This window comes from Pseudorasbora parva, chromosome 2 (genome assembly GCF_024679245.1).
Source record: "Pseudorasbora parva isolate DD20220531a chromosome 2, ASM2467924v1, whole genome shotgun sequence".
Classification (NCBI taxonomy): Eukaryota; Metazoa; Chordata; class Actinopteri; order Cypriniformes; family Gobionidae; genus Pseudorasbora; species Pseudorasbora parva.
In genome coordinates this window covers 44,886,604-44,905,980 of record NC_090173.1, presented here as the reverse complement: position 1 = coordinate 44,905,980, position 19,377 = coordinate 44,886,604, and the positions used below count along the sequence as shown (strand labels likewise).

The 19,377-nt window shown below is 41.0% G+C and overlaps 2 protein-coding genes across 2 annotated transcripts in view; one reads left to right on the top strand and one right to left on the bottom strand.

The window, feature by feature from the left end:
* The first annotated feature begins 918 nt into the window (after positions 1-918).
* On the top strand, positions 919-8,246 carry zmp:0000001048 (retinol dehydrogenase 8). Its single transcript, XM_067429007.1, has 7 exons — positions 919-1,030; positions 1,603-1,726; positions 3,914-4,075; positions 5,091-5,270; positions 5,361-5,454; positions 7,645-7,828; positions 7,912-8,246. The coding sequence occupies exons 2-7, from the start codon at positions 1,630-1,632 to the stop codon at positions 8,125-8,127; spliced, it is 933 nt and encodes a 310-aa protein (XP_067285108.1). The 5' UTR covers positions 919-1,030; positions 1,603-1,629; the 3' UTR covers positions 8,128-8,246.
* A 3,810-nt stretch (positions 8,247-12,056) lies between these two features.
* The window catches only part of notch3 (notch receptor 3), a 30,413-nt gene continuing 23,092 nt past the window's right edge, over positions 12,057-19,377 (bottom strand). Inside the window, exons 23-33 of the mRNA XM_067421488.1 lie at positions 19,195-19,307; positions 18,544-19,070; positions 18,134-18,460; positions 17,742-17,890; positions 17,414-17,636; positions 17,224-17,314; positions 16,948-17,116; positions 16,411-16,715; positions 16,174-16,321; positions 15,986-16,083; positions 12,057-15,891 (exon numbers count right to left, since the gene is read on the bottom strand). Coding sequence (XP_067277589.1) covers positions 14,407-15,891; positions 15,986-16,083; positions 16,174-16,321; positions 16,411-16,715; positions 16,948-17,116; positions 17,224-17,314; positions 17,414-17,636; positions 17,742-17,890; positions 18,134-18,460; positions 18,544-19,070; positions 19,195-19,307 — 3,635 coding nt within the window. The 3' untranslated portion in view covers positions 12,057-14,406. The remainder of the gene's footprint in view (positions 15,892-15,985; positions 16,084-16,173; positions 16,322-16,410; positions 16,716-16,947; positions 17,117-17,223; positions 17,315-17,413; positions 17,637-17,741; positions 17,891-18,133; positions 18,461-18,543; positions 19,071-19,194; positions 19,308-19,377) is intronic.

The following is a 19,377-nucleotide window of genomic DNA, read 5'->3' as shown; positions in this document are numbered from 1 at the left end:
AATACAGCTACTGGTTTTCTTAAAACAATTATTCTGAATCGTTCACTCATTCACTAAATCAATTATCTTACCTATATGTTTCACGTCTGTATGGGCATCAGGTTGAACGACAATTTATTATATTTTATAACAACAAATTATATTTTTCAAGAAAGTTACTCAAGTTACTTTGTTTTCCCATGTGTTGACTGACAGCTCTCCTGTTTCCATGTTGAGAGAAATCAGGAGTAGCCGAAGTGCAGAGGTGTTGTGTGTTTCATTGTGAGTATTCTATTCAAAATGAATATAAACAGTGAAATGCAAACTCGCAATAATTAAATACAATATAATAATAATAATAATAATAATAATAATAATAATAATAATAATAATAACAACAACAACAACAACAACAACAACAACAACAATAGCCTAGTAATAATAATACTAATATTTAATTTATTAACAGTGTCTTTGCTGCTGATCTTCAGTGATCCAATTATAAGCAAATTTTTACTTCTATTTAGGTTCTTATAATACTTATATTGTAATTAGCAAAATATTACATATCTTTTTTTCCCACTTTGTTTAACTTCTCATGCTGGCAGCACAAACTAAAAGGTTTGTTTGAGCTACGCCCTCTACTGTACAGGCGTGAATTTGCATTTCCTTGCGTCACTTTTGGTGTGAAAGGGTCTTAAAATTTGCCAAAAAAACTTTTTTTTTTTTTTAAACAAACATGCAAACCTTGCCCAAAAAGAACGCGTCACATAAAAAGTAACTTGGTAATGCAATAACTTTTTTATCAATTTTGTAACGTAGGCTGCCTATTTTGGAAATAACTTCCACCAGCACTGATTATTAGTGTTAGCCTATGATTGTTATGCCAATGTTACTGTACAGTCAATGACTTCAAATCCCAGGGTTCTCTGGACACAAACGCGACCTCTTAAACATGACTGATCACATAGGCTACGCTCAAGGAGAACTCACGCGCCCCGGCTGAAAGGAGTGTATGGATGAAAGGAGGAGCGCTGTCAGCGGGACACAGGTCTGTAGCCTAAACGGCCAGTTTAGTTGCACTTCAAACAGGTTATGTCTGACTCTGAACCATTATGCTTTCTGTATCTCATGTTTTGTTTTTCTCTCAATGCAAATAGCTCGTACTGTCATTTTAAATGCATAATATTTAAACGTCAAAACGATGCGGTTTTAGATGTGAAATTGCATCACAGCACTGGTGCATTGTAATTGACCAGTATAACGCGCACACGAGGCGCGCGCTCCAGTGCTCAGAAAATCCGATTAAGATTTAATCTGTAGTCCAGAAACCCTTCAGCGTGCTCTGTACGTTTAGTATTCTCAATTTTCTGTTCACCTGGTATTTATATGTGACACTATATTTAACAGTTACAGTGCTAAACTTTACTTAAACTTTGCATCATTTTGTTGAGCTCCTCGCAAATGTACCTACTTATAATTGCTGTTGTTATGATCATATTTACGCGTGTGTGGAATATAAAGTATCAGGACATAACATGGTTGGGATTTTAAACTGAAAACGAATTCCTTTTATCAATGTTAAACAGGCTAGTGTGGCAAACGTTTTTTTTATGGTTTCAGACTGGAGAACAGCGTTAAGAGAAAGATATGGGTTCGCGGAAAGTTCTGGTGACAGGATGCTCCTCTGGAATTGGTTTGGCGGTGGCAGTCCGTCTTGCAAAAGATGAGTTAAGGCGCTTCAAAGGTAAGAAGACTGCATGTTAAAAATACCCCATAAAGGCCTGGTTTCACAGACAGGGCTTAGATTAAGCCAGGATTAGGCCTTAGTTCAATTAGGGCATTTAAGTAGCTTTTATAAACGTGCCTTAGAAAAAAAAAAAAAAAGGCCTACTGGTGGGACTGTGAATGGAGAGACAAAACAATGGCACTGACATATCTTAAAGCTACACTGTGTGACTTTTTTAGTTTATTCTTAGCTGAAAACACTTAGTTCTTTCAAAAATATATGTGCTCATTAATGTAGATTTACTTCTTTCAAGTAATTAAGTATTCTCGTAAGTTTATAATATGCCATTGAAAATACATACGGGTGAGGGGTTTGAATGCAGGTTGCCATGTTGCCCCTCCATCTTGAAAGTACATTAGCCAAAGAGGGACATACCCGTAAATTCAAGCTTCGCTTTTCACGTTTTAATGGCAGTCATGAACGAGGTTGAACTGGAAGCCATGTTAATCTTGGACTAAATCGGCCACCGTAGGAGTTAAAACGAAATTGAAATTGAGAGGAACAGAAACTAGTATTCACTGGATGGTCATATACCTTTACACCGCTAGATGGGGAAAATATCACACAGTGTAGCTTTAAGTCAGCTCAAACATGGATTTTAGTCTGGGACTAGCCTGAGAACCCGGGGGGAATTGTTAAATTCCAATTATATATTTACTTTTAGTGCATCAGGAGAATATAAATGTTTAAATCATGTTTTAAATTAAAGTTTCATAAAATTGCATATTTTTTTTGTATAAACACCTGCGAGTGGTAGTACCGCAGCCTCTACTTCAGTCAGTTTCTAGTGTGCTTCTTGAGGTCAGGGGAGTGAGGTTTACTCACCCAGGTCTTTTCTAGCTGGGCACTGTTACATATGTGACCCTGGACCACAAAAACAGTCATAACGGTCTTTTAAAATATTTTTTATTGAGATTTATTCATAATCTAAAAGCTGAAGATTTCCATTGATGTATGGTTTCTTAGGACACAGCAATATTTTTGAAAATCTGGAATCTGAGGGTGGAATAAAATCTAAATATCTACTGGTAAATATATGTATAAAGTTGACCAAATGAAGTCCTAAGCAACGCATATTAATACTAATAATACATTTGTGATATATTTACATAGGAAATTCACAAAATATTTTCATGGAACACGATCTTTACTTAATATCCTAATGATTTTTGACATAAAAGAAAAAGTAATCATTTTGACTCATATAATGTATTTTTTGCTATTGCCACAAATATACTCTGGCCAAAATTGCTCAGATGACCCAAATTGACGATATTTCTTTCATCAGAGTTATTTTTTCAGAAATAAAATGCATAAATCTCTTGTCTCAGGGGGATATGGGGGGGGGGGGGCAATCATTTGAATATACTCCATGATTTCTGAGGATAGAAAGCCATATGCTAATCGCTGAAGTAACTCTTTAATGGCAGGGTAGATGATTTGTTCCAGAAACTTTTTTTGTTATGCTTGTTGAAAGCCTCTTTACATCCTGATAGCAATCACTATTAAGTGGTCTAATATATATGTCTTCTGTGTAAGGTGCAGGACTATAAAATGTTCATCCAATCATTGAATTCGGTCCTAATGCAATGATACGATGTCCTACCTGCCTGTCAACACATGCCTTTTATACCTGCTCATGCAGACCTCACACATCATCATCAGTGCGTTTTCTGCTCTGCAGAGTTAGACAGACTTTAGTCACTGAGCACCGCAACCGGAACAGCAGTCGCCTTTTACAGTTCCTCCTGAACCAAAACAACGATCGCGTTTGATGCATTTACGCCATAACTGGTGGAAACCCTTGACACTATACACGGAGCAGTTTGTGACTTGAATATATGCGTTTCAATGGTAACACTATCAATGATTAAATGGATCTGCAGCAGTCAGGTGGTACAGGTCTTGAAGTTGATTATGTTCATCATTATTGTGATGTTATGTGCTTTGAAACATTAAGTAGTTGAACGCCATCCTTGCTGTACACGCTCATGTTTTGGAGGAGCCGTGGCTTTGAAAGGAGGGTAGGATCTTATGCTTTCAAAGCTAGATCGCTAGAGCTGCTAGCCGCTCCGAAAATTGCCTATCCTACCTTTAACTAATGATTAGGGAAATGTTATGCTATGTTGATTCTGCTTGAATTAGTTGTGGCCACCATGAGGGACCTGGATCGGAGAGAAGCTCTGGAGAGAGCAGCCGGGGAAACGCTTAACCGATCCCTAGAGATCCGACAGCTGGATGCCACCTGTGAGGACTCCATCAGAGAGTGCGTCAACAGCTTGTCAGATCGACAAGTGGATGTGTTAGGTGAAATTAACAGTTTCCTTTCCAACAAGTATATCCTTCAATCAATTAATTCCTGTGTTATTTGTGTTTTTTTTTCCGATTTAGATGATCTTTGCAAGATTTACACAAATAGTTATCTGCTTATTTAAAAACTCAACTAAAGAAGTATACCATAATATCTGGAATTTTTCACATATTCCATTCTGAATTTGAGTTACATGTATCACTTGGGTCCTAGTTGATCATTTTTATAGTTCAGCTTGTGATAATGTTATTTATTTTATTTTTTTTAACTTTGCTAAAGTCTATTTTTACTAGATTTGTCACTGACTCATCATAATCCTGAAGTCTGGACATTAACATTTCTAAACAATTAAATCAAATAACAATGATACCTCTTTCTTTCTGTTTTCACACGTGCAAGTTCTCACAGTGAGTTGTGCCAAGAGTACTCTCTAAACCTTTGTTTTAAAGGGAAATTTTGTCATTGTTTACTCATCCTCATGTCGTTTCAATCCTTAATAAATTATTTTTCTTCTGCAAAATTTTGAAGAATGTTGGTAACCAAACCCTTACGAAAGGAAAATATATTTACCAATATATTTTCTTGAAATATATTTTAATATATGGAATAATATATTGATGGTATTATAAAATATATTATATATTTATGCAATATATTGCAAAATATACAAATGATTGCCACTTTCAATATATTGCAATATATTTGAAAATATAAATATTAAATCCCATATATGTGAATATATTGCATGATATTTTCAAATATATTGCAATATATTTTTGTTTAGTAAGGGAACAGTTTTGGTTTCTATTGACTTCCATCCATAATATGGTATAATAATGTCATACAGGTTTGAAATGACACAAGCGTGTCATCATAAATTATAGATTTTTTTTGTGACTTTTGGCTGAACTGTCCCTTTAAACTATACACTTCAAAATGCTACAGAGATTTTATGCTGTCTGCAATCTTCCACATCCTGCTTGATTTAGACCCCGCTGCACTGTTTTGTAGTGAATAATGCCGGTGTGGGCATGATTGGTCCGTTGGAGTGCCAGAGTGTAAGTGCCACGCAGGAACTCTTCAACACTAATTTCTTTGGCCTGGTGAGACTGGTGAAGGAACTGTTGCCTGATATGAAGCGGCGTAAGAGTGGACACATCGTGGTGATGAGCAGCGTCCTGGGCATCCAAGGTAATACGTGGTATACATGGACACATGTCAAATCAAAATAATTGTACCTTTATGTCTACTGTTATTTTGAGATTGCTGTTTTTTTTTCAGGACTACTTTTCAATGATCTATATGCTGCCTCCAAATTTGCTGTGGAAGGGTTTTGTGAGAGTCTTGCTGTGCAAGCTTTGAAGTTCAATATCAAGTGAGTACACGGATATAGCGCTGAGTTGACTAAACAAACTAAGAGAGAATCATATGGTCCCAAGGTGATTTATTAACGGATGTATGAGAGTAACCATCTATGAACATGTCACTATGACAACCACAAAGACTCAACATACTTTTGTCTTTTTTAACCCTTAACAGCTATTAAAATGCTATTCATCTAATTGACATGAGACTTGATGTGGTGGTTTACACTTGCTAGCTCTAGAAAAAACACACAAAAAAACATAATGCAGCAAACACTCAAAAAGAAAGTGATAGCACAACACGTCCCTGATAGACTAGACACACACAACACCCCCACCCCACCACCCAACTCCACAACAAATCTATAATCAAGAACAAATGAAAATACACACAAGAAGCACGCATGTAACAGACATAAAACACAAACATATTTAAGACTTATGTTCAGGTTTGAATGTAAAAATGTCATAAATGCAAAAAATGATACTTCAGTAAAAAAGAAAAGAAAAGAAAAAGCTACACTTGGGGAAAAAAGTCATTTGATCATTTTATTATTCATACTAATTAATGTAGAATGTCTACACATAAACTGGTTGATGGCAGAAATCTTCCAATAAACTATGAGCAAAAAACCTACACAAATGCATAAAGGGTGTCAAAATGCCCCGTATTGAAATGAATAGTTTTCTTTAAAAAAGCGGAAATAATTAAAATAATGTTTGATACAGAAATGTTTTATCAAACATAATTATTTGTCCATGTTCCTTGTACATATGCATTGCAAAATATGAAATGAATTATTTTTTAAATGCAGCTGTACGTTTTTCTAAACAAACTCTAAGTTAGATCTACTGTAGAGTTCAGACTGTTCTAGTCTGAACCTTCACTTACCACATTTCTTACAGGCCGTGTGAAAATGATCTTTCTGAGACAGAACATTTCACACAAGATTTAAACCTTTTATGCCATAACTTTTGGGCAGTTTGCTCTTCCTTTGTTTGGACCTTCAGTTGTCCTTTCCTGTGGCCTTTCTCTACTCGTCGACTGCATCTGCAATTGCATGCTGAATTGCAGGTTATACTAGACTATTGCACTCCACTAAACCCCTGAAGGTGTGCCGTAGTATCTGAAAAAAAGATGTTAGCAGCAGATCCTCATGTAAGTTGCGAGGTGGGGTCTCCATGGATCGGACTTGTTTGTTCAGCACATCCCACAGATGCTCGTTTGGATTGAGATCTGGGGAATTTGGAGGCCAAGTAAACACCTCAAACTAGTTGTTGTGCTCCTCAAACCATTCTTGAACCATATAGGTATACCCACCCGCTTGCCTTCTTCCCATAGTGCATCCTGGTGCCATGTGTTCCCCAGGTAAGCGATGCACCCGGTCATCCAAGTGATGTAAAAGAAAACATGATTTATCAGACCAGTCCACCTTCTTCCATTGCTCCATGGTGTACTGATGCTCACATGTGCACTGTTGGCACTTTCGACAGTGGACAGGAGTCAGCATGGGCACCCTAACTGGTCTGCGGCTGTGCAGCCCTAAATGCAACAAATTATTAGAGCAATTTGAACTACAGTAGCTCATCTGTTTGATCGCGCCACGCGGGCCAGCCTTCACTCCCCACGTGCATCAATGAGCTTTTGGCTGCCCATGACAACAGATCAATAGATTTTTAAGTAGTCCATAAATAAAAGAAAATAAATATTATTATTCACAAAAAATTAACCAAAAGTACTGTCAAAATTCCATAGGACACGATAAGACCCCCTTTATGCATCCTCGGCGTAATGATACTAAACATGTTTTTTATCCTTTCACTAAGAAATATGAAATCGCTCATTATGCTATATTATCACCAAATATTGGATTCAGTCTTTTTGTCAACTTGTGTTCTTCGTATTATGACAGGTTTGTATTTCTTTTTGGAACTGATCGATCATAGGCCTCCTTTATCTGAGCATATGCACCTCAATTTTTGAGTGAAAAAAGTATTAATTGTGGATAATTTTGTCAATATCTAATAACACTAGTGTGATAAATAGTAAAAAGTTTGTTTAAAAATGCTTTATTTTGTATGCAACAAAGTCACACCTGTGCTGTTCCCAGGTCAAAAAATGACCAACCTACAAACAATATATTTTTAGATGCAAAAAAAATTCATGCATTGTAAGTGTGTATTATCTACAACTCCCACAGGATGACTTTAGTGGAGCCAGGTCCAGTTGTAACTGAGTTTGAGAACAAGGTGTATGAGGAGGCAGAGAAGATGGACCTGTCAGAGACTGATGAGGAGACCGCACAAATCTTCCGGCAGATCTACCTTCCATATTCACGCAGAATTTTTCATTCAATCGGGCAGACACCTGAGGAGGTGGCAGAGGTGAGAGTGTGGATGGGCTGTACTTTTGGTCATTAAGGCTCCCTGTTCAACTGAGTGATGTGAAAATGTCTGATTGCTTACAGCAAACTTTCAAGCTGATTGTGTCCAAGAACCCTCCTTTTCGTCATCAGACCAACCGTTTGTACGTGCCACTGACTGCCATGAAGCATGCTGACCCCACAGGGCGACTACCCATAGACGCATTCTATAAAATGATCTTCCAGCATGACCGCGTGTTCAATGCTAGTCTGAGTATTATGCGCATTTTACACAGGAGAATGGGCCAAGGTGCTGCCTAAAAATCCCTCAGAGCGTAAGGAGAGGATTCTGATCCACTTTACAGCTGTAGAATTTTAGTGACAGTTTCACAACCCAAAAATGGACAGTTCTGAAAGGATCTTGAGTATTTGCTCAATGCCAGACACCAAAGCCACAGTTAGCTTAGCAATAATTTTGTAACTGCAATTTATCATCACTTAATATCCACTGTAAAATCTGGATCTTGCAGAATTGTTCTAACTTTAACCTCAAGACAATTGTAATAAGAACAATTATCAAATACATAATGCTTATTTACAACTTGCAGTGTATAGCCGTTTTAACAGTCAATCCCTAGTTTTACACACAAGTCTAGTCCCAGACAGCGCTGGTTTGAGTTGTTTGAACTAAAATCAGCCTCCGCTGATATATATTAAAATATTTAAAATTGCGACTCAAGATGTACACCAGTAATTTTATACACATTTATAAACCAACTTAAAGGGTTAGTTCACCCACAAATAAAATGAAATGATTTTGTCATTAATTACTCACCCTCATGTCATTCCAAACCCATAAGACTTTCATTCATCTTTGGGACACAAATAAAAAGTGGGACTACCACTTTTACACTTTAAAAGTTCATAAAGAACGAATCCCCTTTGCAGCAAAAACCACTGAGGTTCATTCTCGTGTTACGCAGCACGGTTGAGCTTCAGCAAGAACCAATGAGCAGATTTGGAGTAAATGATGAAGACAATTTAGATTTTTGGGTGAACTATCCCTTTAAATGTCCTAATTGACCTAATCTCTCTATTCCTTGCTTAATTTAGACCTTTGAAACCAGGCCAATGTTTTAAAAAGTTTTAAGTAGCCAGTAGGTACCCTTTTAAATAAAATATGAAAAACATTTACTTTTGGTGCTTTAATCAATGAATGTTGGTAAAGAGTATTGGAAGTATTTAAATGTTTTGGAATAGGCTTTTGCTGTGCAGGCCTTGAGGGCAGATTTAGTGATGTTTGGGTTCAACAAAGAAACACTACCAGTGTCGTTTGACACAGCAAAGCTCTTAATTTATTCATATCGATATTGTGTTTGCTGTTAGTTGTGGTGAAAGCATTTTGTGAGAGAAATCTCATTGCAATGACGAGATCAACACTGTCTGTCATCTACTCAATGCTCATCACTGCAACCTTTCATGTGATGGGAGTACATCTAAATTTAATGGAAAAAGCTATACTTTTCACGATTTGGTAATCTCAACAGCTGTAATGGTAAAAAATGTAGTAGGGTTCCAAATGTAATACACATTTCAAATGCAACGATGTAAGCCAATCACAGCAGAGAACACTGAAGTCTCACACCCAGTGTTTAAGCTACATTCAGGATAGAAAAAGGCCTTTCATTTCTAAATTGACAGTTTATAATATAAAAATCATACTAGCAATATAAAAGTGGAAAAAAAACCTTTATGACCCCTTTAAAGTAACTAAATGGCAAAAAACATATTACTACTTTTGCTCTTTTATCAAGATAAAACATGGAGCGAGAAGTCACTGGATTTTGCATGTAGTTTATTTATGTGGCTGAATTAATCTCTAAATTATTGAGTAGATTGGGGCAATTATGTGGTAGACTAGTAGCCTAGAAATCTAGACGCACCCTAGCGGCAGCAAATCTAATCTGCCCGTGAGTGTCGTCTAGCAACTCTCAATACCCTTCTGAGCTGTATTCGCCTACCTCTTGCCGGGCCAATCACATCGTGTATAGAGTCGGTGGGCGGGGCCATAATGACGACGGCCGAGTTGCGTTTGCGTGCTTCTAGTAAACACAGAAACTGGCAAACGGCGGTTTTTCGAATCAGCTCTGACCGCGACTCTGGAAGACTTGGAGTTAAGCTTTTCTCTGAGAAAAGGACAAAGAACTGCACTGAAGTCATTCTTAAAAAGGGAAGATGTGTTCGGAGTTTTGCCGACCGGATATGGCGAATGTTTAATTTATCAACAAGATAGATAGCTTCACCTTAAACTTCGTTGCTCTGGTTGGTTGAAGCACTATCCAATCGCGTGCAGAGGGAGTTTGAAAGACCACCGTTTATCCCGCCCCTCAGATTGAGCCCTGTCTACGGTGAGTTTCCAGACCAAACATCTTGATGTGGGTCTGGCTTGTCAGGCTAGTAGACTAGCAATGCTAAAAAGGATACAGGCAGATTTTGAGTTTTTTCATTATAAGCGTCACAAAATAGATGTTGGTCTGACGTTGGCAAAATAGAAGAATGGTTTAGTAAGTTCCTAAATCACTGTGACTAGTGGTAAAACAACTTTGTTTCATACATTGGGAGGCTGACATACAGTAAAGTAGGTGATTAACACAAAGTAAATGACACAAGTCTTGTGCCCTCCTTCCCTCTGGAGTTTTTTGTTGCGATATAGACCAATTGACTGTATCCCAAACTCGAATAATTTTTTTTTGAAACTTTGGTTGAAATGGGTATACGTACTGTGTTAAAGGGGGGGGGGGGGGGGGGGGGTAGCTTTTTACACTGTAAAAATTCCCATCCTAAACATAGACAAAGTTTCAAAAACTAAGTTGGACGTTTGATGGAGTATTTCTTTGTCAAAAATACTCCTTCCGGTTTCTCACAAGTTTCGGAGAGTTTTTTTCGAGTATAGGTCGGCTTGACATCGGCTAGAGTGGAAGGTCCTTGTATGGGCCGTATGGGCTCTTCTCCCAGAAGGGTGCGCGCGCGCGTGACTGAGACGAAAGAGCAAATGCACGCCCATAAACACTGCTCTCAGGTGCAGATCCAGTCGTCCGTGAACACTTCTGTCGCGCCGCGCTTCACTTTATTCCTATGGGTGACATCAAGCGACTTCAACGCTTCAGCACAGCATTCCAGGAAGGCAGCGCTGCATTTGAACCGATTTGAACGCAGAAATGACGGGAAGCTTCATAACATCACGCTTCAGTCACGTCGCAAAAGTGGATCTCTACGGTCACTGTCACAGGACTTCATCAAATCAACAGTTACCAAAGAAGTGTGTTTTTGATAGAGTGGTGACGATAAAGGTTCGGTCCTGCTTTGGAAACAGACGGTGAGTAAAACTGCTTCAAATGTCTGTTGTTGGCTATCGTCGCGTAAGTAAACATCAGTAAACAACACGATCGTGTATAACGTTAGTTAATTTATCAATGGAGCATGTGATCTATGGTGTGTGTTTAAATACATTTGTTTAGCTGACCAATATTGGTGTCAGTTTGATTATTGTAAAACCACCCAAACATAAACCTAGCATTCTCACAAAGCGTGCTTCGTCATTCAAATGCGCTAACGGTTCCTCCATTGTTGTTCTATGTATAACGTTACACTAGTCTGATGTGCAAAACCGTTTTGCTTGCTACTGCTAAGGTTAAGTCGCATACAATAGTCCATAAACCGAATCATGTCCTCATAAACTGCGAGTAAAGACACACAAATGTTGACAGGCCACTAAATACAGTACATGCCACAGAGACGGACGTCCTGCTGTTGCTGTTTCTCCTGTTCAATTTATTTCACCCTCCGGATCTGATTCTGGATCATATTTGTATTAGTTGAACCTGATTTAGGGTAGCGTTTGCTTCTCCACGCTTGAGGACGTCACCGCTTTGTGTGCGCTCGTCATTCTTTAGCTCCGCCCACACGATACGCCTCCAGGCACTCGTTTTTTTCCGGAAAGACTCGGTACAGCCCATATTTCTTTTATAAATATAATAAAACTAAAGACTTTTCGGAGATATGAAGGATGCAATACTACTCTATAGGTACTCAAGATTGACATGAGATTGACTGAAACTGAGTGTTTCACCCCCCCTTTAAGTTGGACTCACTGCTCTTGGCTGCATTTTTTTATACAATCTAAAAACGACTTGATTCAGTATGCATGGAAATACGAAAGAGTTGAGACAAAGATGATGACATTAGTGGAATGTAGTTTCTACTGCTTTATTAGAAGTAACATATTTTACAACTTTGTGGAAAGAAACTGTGAAAAGCTGTTTATATACAATGATTTTAAACTACTTTTAAACAAGTATAGGAAATTAATAATGACGATAGAAAATATCTACTGTATGGCTGTTCTAGTTATGCAAGACCAATATAGTCACAACCTCACCTTAATAATGCTAATAAAAAAGTACATTTACTTTTTGTTCTTTTTAGTACATAATCATTTTAGAAACATAAGACTTTTCATAAACAAGTAGACCTAAAAAAGGCGAAACATATTTACAGGTACAGGAATTTCAAAAATATCTGGAGAATAGTATCATGAGAAGTGAATGGTTATGAACAAAAGGAAGCCTTATGCTTGATTAGCTAAGCTTAGTAGTACTGATATAGAAGAACAAAGAGGTCCAGAACGTGCTTCAAAACCACCTCAAGCCTAGAAATGCGGCATCAGTTTCAGCTGTACACTTTGACATATGGGTCTGCCAAATATCAGGCACAAATCTGTATGGATGAAAGAATGTTTCCATGCCATGGGCACGTTTCTCTTGGTGATAATACAAAATTGGAAAACACCTGTCAGTGTCACCAATTTCAGGTCTCGCAGTTGGGAATGTTACTTGGGGATGAACATACGAACATGTTGCAGAAAGCCAGGGGCATCACTACATAGTAGCGTTTCCCGTCTCACGCCTTCCGACCAGACACGACAGATGTCATCGTCTAGGCTCATGGGGTGGGAACTGCTAAAGATGCAGACAACACTGCATGCTATATAACACCTCCCTGAGGAGTGACAGAGCACTAGCAGACCATTAACAACCCCGTTAGCCATGTACCCAACACACAACACATATGCTCACTACCCAAACCAAAAGGAGCTAGAATATGATTAGACCACATGAAAATGCTGGACCTGAGGGATCAAATTACATTAAAATAAATCAAACAAACTGCCTTGGCTTCGTAAAGCCCCAGAGGAAGACTTTTTAGTGGTCAAGTGTCGACTGCAGCTGTTCAGTTCTGAAATGGAAGTGCTTGTGACGGACCAGGAACACGGTGAGATCTGGCTGGTGGATGCCGATCAGGAATGTTTGCGGACAGGAAGTTGAGTGTCACCTTAGAAGTGACGCAGAGCAGCAGCCTAATAACACAGCTTATTACATCAATGTTCCACAGTTTACTGTGGTTCCAAAAATGCGGTTATAAAAAAAAAAAAAGAAGCAAAATAAAACACATGTACACAAGGCAAGACTATAAGGCAGTGACTCTGAGATTCTGAGAGGGAGCTGGTAGAGCGTCGGTGAGGTCAACGTAGAAACTATGTTCAGTAAAATCATTTCCACTGATACAACACAACACTGAAAACATTCTAAACACTGGCCTGTTTTCGGGAGGCGTTTTTATGCACTGTCATTATAAATGCTGAAGTAGGATTTTGGGGTTTTCTTACCATCTCTCTCTCTCTCACTCTCTCTCTCAAGCTTTTCCCCTTGAAGTGCTTCACAGATGCCCCTCTACATTCATAAAAATACTTTTACAAAATGTATAAAATCATTTTAAATCAGAACATTTCACTTGTGTTGGTCTCTATATACCTCTGTTTTCATGTGCCAATCTGTTTCTGAATGCTAGACTAAATAAATATCACTAAAATTTGTAAAATGTCTAATCTCATTGTATGCGTGTGTCACTGAAAAAGCCCGGTGTATAAATTCCCTGTATCCGCTGATAAAACCAGGGGCGGAACAGGCGAGCCAAGCAATCATGAGCTGCTCCTCTTGTAACAGTAGCAACATGGAACCTGAGGAGACCTCACGAGTCCCATGTAATACATTGGAAGTAGTAAGGCATTTGTTATGGGGTCACTAAAAACAACAGAGACAGAAAGAGGGTCAAAACACCCACAAGGCAGTTTGGAAAACATAAGACAATAAATAAAAAGAAAGGAATTTCCTTCAACATTTCACTTTTCTCTCAATCTATTTTTTTCTCTCATAAAGTTTGTTAGTTTCAGGAGTGTCCCCAAGTCTTTGAAATGAAAGACGTGGCATTCTTCATATACTTTTTTTTATAATTAAAAAACAAGTCCATCTGTGACAGAACGTCTTACTTCATTACATTGTCTTCTTTTTAAGACAACACATTTCCCTTTAACTTTCTTTCTGCAGACACCAGCAGACGTCTTCTTGATGCAAAACAGTCAATCCTAATCCAATTAAAATCTTGGAAATGGGCTGACAGGTAAGTAAAAAAAACAAGCCCTAGGGTGACGCTTGTCAATTCTACTCTCTCAAAGTCACAAACAATAAAGGTAGGTCAAGCTGTTCAAGCAAACACCTGCATCTTCCCATTGGACTCCTGGACATGGGAAATCTGGGTTTGAGCAGGAGCCGTGACTGCTGGGCTGGGGGTGGAGTCAGACCAATCAGACACACAGTGAGGGGAGGGGCTAGACCAGGGCTCTGGAGACTCTGGAGAAGGGGTCAGGTAAGGATGTTCACTGGGCACATGCAAATAATGCTTGGGAGTCGCATCCATGGGAGAGCGGTGGCTGTGCTGGGAGGGCGGAGTGGGGTAATCCTCCGAGCCAGCGGTGCTGCCGCTCGCCTGTGCCGGGGGTGCCTGAGATAGGATAGCCTGTGCTTGCGAGGCCTGAGGGGCTGCTGTGGTCTGCTGAGGCTGCGGCTGCTGTGTCTGGTAGAAAGTTGGAGGAGGCTGTGTCTGCTGTGGTGTCGGGGGAGTGGAGGAGCCCATGCGGGTGAGGCTGGAGTTGGTTAGGGAGTGACTGTGAAGCTGCTGCGGCTGCTGCTCTGCAATGGGCGGCAGTTTGACTGGGCTAATAGAGGGCGTGTTGGAGACGGGTGTTGGCTGCAGGATGGGCGGCTGGGCATTATGGAAAACCTGCTGCTGGTGCAAGAGCATGCTGCTTTGCTGCAGGGTTGGTGTCTGAGGAAGCATGCCTGCTTGGCTATTTGCTGGATGCACCATGTTGACCATGGGCTGACTGCACTGAGAAGATGGAGGCATGCGGCTGTGCCAGTCAAACGGCACGCTTACTGGACTTACCATGCCCATGTTGAGGCTCATCTGGCCGGCATTCAGCACGTAGTTGTGGGGGCCTTGGTTGATGCTGCCTCCTTGCATGGCCACACGCCCTTGCATCGAGAGCCCTCCGTCGCTCAGGTCGCTCAGCTGTGCCAGGGAGACCGCAAAAGGGCTGGTGCCATCCAGGATACTGCTGTGCACCATGGGAGTGGAAGGGACAGACATGGAGGAGTGGAAAAGGCCAGGAGAGGGCATGGCGACCGGTGAGGTTGGATTGGTGACGTAGCCGGCATTGCTTGCGCCTCCACGTGGTGAATCCAGCGAGTCGACGGGGGAAAGCGTGACAGAGCTCTCCAGCAAAGCACTCTGCATGTCTAGAGTCAACCGTTTGTTGCGGTTTTTGGCTGAATCTTTCAGATTGGTAGCATGCTGCCCACCCATGCCTTTAGCCGCTGGGCGACGGTTCTTCTTACCCTGCGGGGTGCTTTTCAACCCTTGGAGGAAGTTGCTGGGAGGGCACATGAGGGGTGAGAGCGTGTGGCTACCAGACATGTGGTGACCTGCACCTGCATGGCCCTGTGGACTTCTCACGGTGTTGTATTCATCCAGAAGCTGTACGATGTCGTGGTGCATGCGCTCCTGGGCAATATCTCGAGGGAGCCTGTCCATGTGATCTGTTATCTCCCTGTTGGCAAAGTGAGCCAACAGCACCTTCACTGCCTCACAGCTACCTTCCCTGGCAGCCAAGAATAGTGGAGTCTCCTCCTGAAGATCATAGATGGATTCAAAAATTAAAACCATGGCTGAGATAGATAATTATAAAAGCCTTCAAAACCCTCAAAAGTATATAATTGCATACCTTGAGGTCCTGCATATCTTTATTGGCACCGTTCTTCAACAAGGCAACTGTAGCTTCAACATTATTGACTGCTGCTGCCCAGTGCAAAGCTGACTTTCCTGTGGAGAGAGAACCATAATATGCAACCATCAGGAACAATGAAACTTCCCAACTGAAGCAGAGTTTTTTTCTTTTTCTTATGTGCTTACCGATTTCATCAACAGCATTGACATCAGCATGGCAGGTGATCAACTCTTCCACCATGCCCTCTACTGCCAGACGGGCTGCAAGGATCAGAGCAGTGGAGCCATCATACATGCGGGAGTCTAGGTCTGTGGCGCGGTTCCTGATCAGAATCTGAAGACGCAAAAATATGAGCTACATCAGCACTGACTTTGTCGCAATAGTCCATGTTTAAACACGTATTTGATCGTAGGTGACTTTACCTGGAAAACCCCCTGTGCATCAGCTGCTACAGCTGCATGCAAAGGTGTGCGGCCTGTGTTATCCTGTGCATTCGCATCAGCCCCAGCATCCAAGAGTCTTTTAGCTGCGTCAGCTCGGGCGTAGCGTGCAGCCAGGTGCAGAGCGGTCTCTCCGGTGCGGTCGGTCTGAGCTGCAAGTGATGCTCCTTGGTAAATGAGATCGGATATGATGTTGGCTGAGGATTCTTCTGAGTCATCATCTTCAGTCACTTCTGGCTCCAGCCCACCTCCACAGAAGGATGCCAGCATCAAGGGTGTGAAGCCATCTATATGAAATAATAGTTTGTATTTGTTTCAAATCCGTTTGTAATACTTGTATCTGAAAGTTATTTATGCAGGTCCGCCAACAAGAGAGGGACAACTAGACCCAACCAAGGACAAGAGTATGGTGGTGGTTGAGGAGATTCCCCCTTCTATATGTAAAGCGCTTTGGGTGTCTAGAAAAGCGCTATATAAATGTAATGAATTATTAAGAGTAGACAGCCAAACATATCATACCAGGGCCTCGGACATTGACATCCATGCAGTCGCTATCAAACTCTCCCTGCGGAGGTGTGAGAGCCATGGAAGGTGGCATACGGATATCTGCTGCTGCCAAGTGATGCTGTGTCCACTGTCTGCTGTCAACCGCATCCTCACCATCTGACAGAATGCTGGGCTCTTCCACCTGTACATAAAAAGCCAACATTATTTAGGTTGTTCATTCACATATATAACTGTTTCGCTGATGCATACACATATACATTGAAAGAGGAATGATAAATGCTTAATCACCTTAAGTCTTTTAGCCTCTGGGCAGTCTGTGTCCATCCACTGGTCACTGTGATTAGACAATAGAGACTCTTCCACTGTCTTTGGCATGTGTCTGCAAGTCATAAATGCTAATTAGTGCCTATGAAAGGGATATTCTGACTATACTGACATTAATTATATTAAAAGCATTGATACTACGTGAGCGACTCACTTCATGCCCAGGGAATCTTGGCCCACAGGTTCTCTGCGGTTCTTGTTACTGCTCGTTTCCTTCTTGAGGAAGAAGCCCTCAGGGAACCACAGTTTGCTGTGCTCACGTTTGCGGCGGGCAATCAACATTCCCGCCATCAGGATTACCAACAAGAATAGAGAAGCTACCCCTACTAGCAGCAGCTTACTCCATTTGGGCATATCATCAGTTTCAATTTTCTCACCTAAAAAGAATTGGTAAACGATCTTAAAATTTTCAAAAGTAGCCAGCTGGACAAATGTGGCCTTTTTAAGGCAGCAGTTAAGTTGGTGTAAGTGTGGATACTTACTGCGCACTGCTTTAAGGGGGTATGGGAAACGCAACATCTCACGGGCAGACAGAGCACCAAGGTATTCAGCAGCAATGTCAGCATTGCGGAAGCAGTCATCTGAGCCCTGGGAGCATAGCCTGTTGTCTATCTCCAAGTATACAATGGACCTGCCAAAGTGTATATGAAAAGGTACGCTCACATTAGCGAGGCAAAGAAGGTCCATTGTCCTTATTTTAGCGATGCATTAAGCACCAATTACTCAAAGGTCACTTCCAAAATAAGCAGCTTTATTATTGGTCAACACAGCAAAAAACTTCAGAGTCATTTTTCTTTTTACAATTTTTCTGCAGAATTTCGCCATTACAAATGTAAAGGAAATTGCACCGTTTACATCAGTAGCCCCAACTTACCCAATGACTTCCTGCTGTGCATGAAGCTCTCGTTTAATGTGTGTCTTATGGCCTGTATAAGGTCGGATCATGTATTCTCCATTCTGATCAATGCGGAAACGCAATGAGGTGCGGAGGATAGCACTTAGTTTCTGCAGGAAAGCGGTTTGTGTCCTTAGCAGCTCCTCTGGAGGCAGCAGGACTACAATAACCAGCAAATCTTGCGCAAGATCTTCTGGAATCTTCCCTGCACAATCCAGTCCATCCCAGCCACACTCTTCAGTATTGCAGCCTTGATCACAGAGCCCATCTGCATAATGGTCAGTACAGTATGTCTCATAGATGGGGCTGAATGAAGAGAGACTGTATTAGAGAAAGACCATCATAAACACCGTCCTATTAAGCATAATAATCAGACACACAGGACTTACTTGCAGACTTTCTCTTTGTTCTTGCAGTCAAAGTTATCGTACAGGCACTCTGCATTGTTGCAGTGCTCATCACACTGGCTGTTGTTGAAGAGCCGCCAGCAGCGAGGGTCTGAGCAGTGTACCCAGGGGTTCGTAGCCAGAGAGCAGTCACCTCCATCAAAGCTGCAGGCAAACGAATTGCATTCTTTGTCACACACGCCATCATTGGCCTTGCCGTGACATTCATCAATAGGGCAAGAAGGAGAAGGAGGCAAAAGCCTGGGTTCCTTTTCGCATCGTTTGCCTGTCCAGCCGTTGGTGCACTGGCAGTGGAAAAAAGGGAAGCCGATTTCCTCTGTACACAAGCCTCCATTTTGGCAGGGCTTGGAGGAGCAGCCCTCACTGCTGCGGTGCTGACACAGTGGCCCGCCAAAGCCCTGAATACATGTGCAACGTGCACCTCGTGAGGTAAGAATACAGCTCCCACTGTTGTAGCAAGGCAGCTCTTTGCAGTTCATGCTCCTCTCACAGTTAGCACCTGCATACCCCTGAAAAAAAGACAATGAGGAGTTTAGTAGATGATTTTGAAGTTCAATACAGTACAATAAATATGGAAACAAGATCACAATGCTATAGTTGATACATTATGTAATATAAGGCCTGCATACTCACAAGCTGACAGGTGCAAGTGTATCCTAGCGGGGAGTTGCCAGACACAGAGCACACTCCTCCATTCATACAGGGCTGAGACTCGCACACACTGAATCTATTTTGACACCCTCGTCCTGAAGACAAGATTAAGTTAGCATTTAGACACAATCTTGAATGTGTACCTCAAGGACACATTAACTTCAG

Bases quoted from the DNA above. Each gene is read 5' to 3' on its own strand.
- zmp:0000001048 (XM_067429007.1), top strand. From the start codon at position 1,630: ATGGGTTCGCGGAAAGTTCTGGTGACAGGATGCTCCTCTGGAATTGGT. The intron at 5,271-5,360 runs GTAATACGTGGT...TTTTTTTTTCAG, and splicing joins CAGCGTCCTGGGCATCCAAG to GACTACTTTTCAATGATCTA. The intron at 7,829-7,911 runs GTGAGAGTGTGG...GATTGCTTACAG, and splicing joins CACCTGAGGAGGTGGCAGAG to CAAACTTTCAAGCTGATTGT.